Genomic DNA, 6000 nt, shown 5'->3' on the forward strand with positions numbered 1-6000 from the left:
TTCAGGCATCTAAGAACTCAGGTAGTTTATCTCTCAGTTACTGTTTCTTTAAATTATTTGAGGATACGACTGAATGAAAGGACTAAGATATTCAAGAAAGTGGAAAATGTGGGATCCTAAACAATGCAACTAACACAGGAGTCCAAGTAAAAGCAACAACAATAATATAAATCCCAGATAGCTATGTTCAGAAAGATATATATCAATATTGGAAAATCTCATGGACGGAGGAGCCTGGTAGGCGACTTCACTTTCACTTTTCACTTTCATGCATTGGAGAAGGAAACCCACTCCAGTGTTCTTGCCTGGAGAATCCCAGGGACGGGGGAGCCTGGTGGGCTGCCGTCTATGGGGTTGCACAGAGTCGGACATGACTGAAGCAACTTAGCAGCAGCAGCAGCAGTGAAAATTAGAACAAAACCCCCAAATCTTCAAGGAACAGAATGTTTTCAAAAAGTGAGGAATTTGCATTCATCAGATAGTTCATTTAAACTAGGAAATTTTGAGGATCAATGTGCTGTTCCTGTTTTTAAAAAGTAACTAGAAAGTTTAAAACAAGGTGTAAAAGAACATTGCCACTCAAATATAAAGTAAAATGAACTCTGATATCATTTTAAATAAAATCTGAGCATGATTTATAGTGTAAGAGAACTTTTCCTCCTAGTACATGGTTTCATGTCACAGAATTATATTTCTAAACTTTTTAATTAGTGTAATTACACTACTTGGTTCTGCAATAATTATTTCTCAATCATAATAGTAAAAATAACAACAAGTAACACTTATTTAACACTTAATATATGTCCTATCCTAAGCTCTTTAGATTTATTAGCCAGTTTGGTCCTTTCAACAATAGCACAGTAAAGTTAAGTGACTTGCCCAAGGTCACACACTGGTTGGTGAAGCTAGACATTCTGGCTCTAGAATCCCTGCTCTTAAATGTTGGCTATGCCGCTTCAGCAGCAGCATGCTGCTTCTCATTATGCTGTCTGTTCAACTTACAATTCTTCGAATCAACCTATCAGCCTAAAACAAAATGGCATAGTAACAATTATAAAACAAAATACAAATTATATAGAACTTAACATAGAAACAATGATTAACCAAAGTAAAGAAAAGGAAAGGAATGTGCAGGTGTTATTTTTCTTAACCTTTTATATATACATGGGCTCCCCAGGTGGCGCTGGTGGTAAAGAACCTGCCTGCCAATTCAAGAGACATAAGAGACACAAGTTCTATTCCTGGGTTGGGAAGATCTCCTGGAGGAAGGCATGGCAACCTACTCTAGTATTCTTGCCTGCAGAATCCCATGGACAGAGGAGCCTGGGGAGGGGGCCACAGTTTATAGGGCTGAAAAGTGTCAGACATGACTGAAGTGACTTAGCATGCACACATGCAACTTTCTATATAAAAGAAGCATAATACAGAAATTTCTATATAATAGAAAATCAACAGTAAACTACATGAGTATAATGTAAAATAATAATATAAAAATCAGCAGGGAGGGGAGAGATAATGAACCTGAGCTAAACTTTTCATATTTCACAGCAAGTAAGATGATTAATTTTATACGTATATAGTAGCTGTTGTCAGTAGACATTGTCTAATTTTAAAGTGTAACATATAATTCATGTGGCAACTCTCAGAAAACCTAAAAACAGAAAAATTCAAGTGGATACATTAAGAAATTCAGAAGAATATCTGAATTTAGGAGAATTCAGAAAAACTAAAAATAGAAAAGGAGGAGGGCTGGGGAAAGGGAAGATCTTTGTTTCTAACCATCTTAATTTTTATTAAAATTATCAGATATTACTTTATTATGAAAATATGCAATACTATTAACAATAGAATATCCTATAAATAAGGGCATAATCAATGAGAGCACTTTTCAATTCTGGCATGGTAACAGAAAAGGACAATAAATGGTACCAGACTATGAAACTCAGTAGGGTCCAAAAAGAGGAACAAGGATAACATATAAACATATTACAGAACACTCATGCTCTTTGCTGATTCTTTGTTTCCACATCACTATGGGCACTCCAGTACTTTTGCCTGGAAAATCCCATGGACGGAGGAGCCTGGTAGGCTGCAGCCCATGGGGTCGCTAAGAGTCGGACACGACTGAGTGACTTCACTTTCACTTTTCACTTTCATGCATTGGAGAAGGAAATGGCAACCCACTCCAGTGTTCTTGCCTGGAGAATCCCAGGGTCAGAGGAGCCGAGTGGGCTGCCGTCTATGGGGTCGCACAGAGTCAGACACGACTAAAGTGACTTAGCAGCAGCAGCATGGGCTAAATGACCCACATTTTTCATATAAACTTCCCCAGGGACCTTTCATCTGCTTTAGACAACCACTGAACCACACACACTCCAGTCCCCTACTCTGTACGTTTCATTTAAAGAAAGGGCTGTCTACATTCACACACGGGCGGGAGTCTACACGTGGCATCCCTTTTTCAGGGAATAATTTGGCAGCCCTTATTCCCTGGTGGTAAAGATGGTAAAGAATCTGCCTGCAATGCAGAAGACCTGGGTTGGGTTCCTGGGTGGGGCAGATCACCTGGAGAAGAGAATGACAACCCACTCCAGTATTCTTGCCTGAAAAATTCCATGGACAGAGGAGCCTGGCGGGCTACAGTCTATGGGGTTGCAAAGAGTCGGGCACAACTGAGCAACTAACACTACTACTACTACTGAAATGTAAAACACGGCTACTCTTTGACCTAACAATTTCACTTCTCAGAATCTACCCTACAAGGACATTCCCAAATGCTCAAAGAGAACTTTATACAAGGACTTTCAATTAAGCTGTTAGTGTTTATAACAGAAGCAGATGGAAAGCAATCTAAATGCACACTGGTAGATACAGAATATTTCGTTACCATATAGAAAATGAAATACATCTACATGGAGTAACACTGAAAAGTATTTTGCAACATGTTGCAGAGCAAAAAGAGGCAAGAAGGTGAATAATATATTATACAACTTGTGTGTGAGATAAACAGACACGTCATGTATTGGTATACATGGGCTTAGGGTGAGTGGAGCAAACAAGTTTTTATTTTTGTACATGTTTTTGCTTTTTTTTTTTTTTTCCAGGCACCAGGTATTGGTTTTGTATTTTAAGAAATCGGAGCATATCTCCACTGCCAAATTATGCTGTGCTTAGTCGCTCAGTCGTGTCCGACTCTTAGTGACCTCATGGGCTGTAGCCCGCCAGGCTCCTCTGTCCATGGGATTCTCCAGGCACGAATACTGGAGTGGGTTGCCATGCCCTCCTCCAGGGGACGGAGAAGGCAATGGCACCCAACTCTAGTACTCTTGCCTGGAAAATCCCATGTCCATGGGGTCGCTGAGAGTCGGACACGACTGAGCGACATCACTTTCACTTTTCACTTTCATGCATTGGAGAAGGAAATGGTAACCCACTCCGGTGATCTTGCCTGGAGAATCCCAGGGACGGGGGAGCCTGGTGGGCTGCCGTCTATGGGGCCGCACAGAGTCAGACATGACTGAAGCGACTTAGCAGCAGCAGCAGCAGCCTCCAGGGGATCTTCCCGATCCAGGGATCGAATCCAGTTCTCCCGCACTGCAAGCGGATTCTTTACCTTCTGGGACATCAGGGAAGCCACAATTTCCGGGCTTTGAAAAAAAATTTGAAAAGAGAAAACGCTCAACATCTTGCCATTTGTTCAGTCTCAAATGGAAAAGAAGAAAAACAAAATACACTAAGCAGCATGCTGCCGTTTAGGATTAGCAAAAAGGCTAGCTTTACTGGGTGGGTCATTTTTTAGTGAATTGGGGCAGGAAAATGAGGGCACAAAAACAGTCACGGCGGAGTTGAGGAGCAAAACCCAGGAGCGGCGGGGCCCAGGGAGCCCGGGGACGCCCTCAGAGAGGACGCGGGGGGCCAGGCGGGCGGAGGCCGGAGCGCCGGGGTAGCGGGGGCAAGACACCAGGTCCCAGGTGTGTGGGAAAGAGGCCGGAGGGGCAGAGACCGAACGGACGGCAGACCGGGAACACAGCCTCCACCAGGGGAGCTCGTCGGGAGCGGGACGCCCGGCTGGTGGCGACAGCTGGGCGGCCAGACCAAGGTCAGCCCGGGGCGCCCGGGCAGTCCGGGCGGCGGGCAAAGCCCGAGACCCAGGCCGAACGCCCGGGGAGCCGCGGCGGAGACAGTGGAACCCGCCCCAGGCCGAGGCCGGGGCCCCCGGGTGAAGGGCAGCACAGCAGACCCCGTACCTTCCCAGGAGAGCTCTCCTCCCGGCTCGCGCTTCAGGAACTTGTACCAGAACGTGTCCACGCGGCCCGGCTCCGCCCCGTCCTGCGCCGCCTCCTCGGCCGCCAACTCCACCTCCCCGAGCCATAGGCCCGGCTCCTGCAGCGCCAGCGCGCCAGCGCCCGCCGCCGTGCCCGCCGGCCTCAGACGCACGGCCCCGCCCGGCTCCCAGCGCCCCAGCTCGGGCCGGGACCCCACGACCAGCAGCTCCGGCCCGGCCCCGGCCACGGCGGGCGACACCACCACCCCGAAGCGGAATCGCATGGCGGCGGCGGGCGGCGCAACTCCGGGTCCCCCCTGTCCCTGCGACCGGCGGACGCGGCCCGAGCGCTAGGCGGACGCGGCGATTGGGTCCCAGGCGCCGGCGAGGACACGTGCGAGGCTGCACCTTTTTTGGGCTGCATCACGCGGCCCAGGAGCCCGAGCCTGATCCAGGCCGGGGCCTCTGGCCGCGGGAGGTGGTTCGCTGCGGCCACGACCCGTCGCGCCGGGAGAAGGAGGCTGCCTCTTCTAGCGGCTCCGCGGTTGGCTGGGGACCCGGGGAAAGCGGGAAAAAAAAAAAAAAAAAGTTTAGGAAAGCAAACTCCCCATAAACTCCGAGATTTTCCAGTGGCCTTTCCAAAAGACTCGAAATTATTTCTGTGAGTATAGGAATAATGTGGTCTTTTCTATCAAAGAATATAATCAACTTCCTTCCTAGGAAACCCACGTCATTTTGTAGTCTTAAGTTCCTGTACTGCATGGCAAATGGGAAAAGGGTGGAAATAGTGACAGATTGCCTCTTCTTGGGCTCCAGACTCACTGCAGACTGTGACTGTAGCCATGAAATCGGAATAGGACTGCTTCTTGCCAGGAAAGCTATGACAAACTTAGTGTGTGGAAAAGCAGAGACATTACCCTACCCACAAAGGCCGATTTAGTCAAGGCTGTGGTCTTCCCAGTGGTCACTTTCAGTTGTGAGAGCTGGACCTGGACCATAAGGAAGGCAGAACCCAAAGGCAGAATACCTTCAAACTGTAGTGCTGGACCAGACACCTGAAAGTCTCTTGGACAGCAAGAAGATCAAACCAGTCAATCTTAAGGGAGATCAACCCTGAATAGTCACTGGAAGGACTGATGCTGAAGCTGAAACTCTGGTATTTTGGTTATCTGAAGCGAACAGACAACTCATTGGAAAAGTCCCCGATGCTGGGAAAGATTGAGGGCAGAAGGAGAAGAGGGCATCAAAGGAGGAGGCATGACCGATGCAATGGACATGACCCTGGGCAAATGTCCAGAGATAGTGAGGGACCGAAATGCCTGGCGTGCAATCCATGGGGTCGCAGAGAGTCGGACAGGACTGGGCGACTGAACAACAATTAGGAAAGTTCCTGTAGCCAAGCTGCACATGTTGGTAGGTTCCCGCGTTGCAAGCGGATTCTTTACCAACTGAGCCACCAGAGAAGCCCCTCCCCCACCCAGATGCTTCATTTGTTCCCAGCCACCTCACTTGGCAGCTGCTTCACTTGATTTAGCCAATCGCTCTGGATTGTGCTACCATGCTCCCATCAATCCAAGTTGTTGTTGTTCAGTCCCCCAGTCCTGTGCGAGTCTTCAGGGTCCCAAGGACTGCAGCACGCCAGGACTCCCGGTCCCTCACCATCTCCCAGAGTAGGGTGCAACATGTCAGGGATAAGCTCGGAGGGGAGCAGACTTCCCGCTCAGCGTGATTGCCCG

The 6000-nt window shown here is 48.2% G+C and overlaps 1 protein-coding gene across 4 annotated transcripts in view; it reads right to left on the reverse strand.

Annotated features, from left to right (window-relative positions):
• EPM2A (EPM2A glucan phosphatase, laforin) overlaps window positions 1–4669 on the reverse strand; it is a 120442-nt gene extending 115773 nt beyond the window's left edge. Inside the window, exon 1 of one of the 4 annotated variants that reach the window (XM_055535876.1) lies at window positions 4248–4660. In XM_055535876.1, the coding sequence (XP_055391851.1) occupies window positions 4248–4548 (301 nt within the window). In that variant the 5' untranslated portion in view covers window positions 4549–4660. Of the gene's footprint in view, window positions 1–4247 lie in introns of all 4 variants that reach the window. The other 3 variants (XM_055535877.1, XM_055535874.1, XM_055535878.1) reach the window with 3 other exon arrangements.
• Window positions 4670–6000: the final 1331 nt, after the last annotated feature.

Source organism: Bubalus kerabau, chromosome 9, assembly GCF_029407905.1.
Source record: "Bubalus kerabau isolate K-KA32 ecotype Philippines breed swamp buffalo chromosome 9, PCC_UOA_SB_1v2, whole genome shotgun sequence".
In the NCBI taxonomy this organism is placed as follows: Eukaryota; Metazoa; Chordata; class Mammalia; order Artiodactyla; family Bovidae; genus Bubalus; species Bubalus kerabau.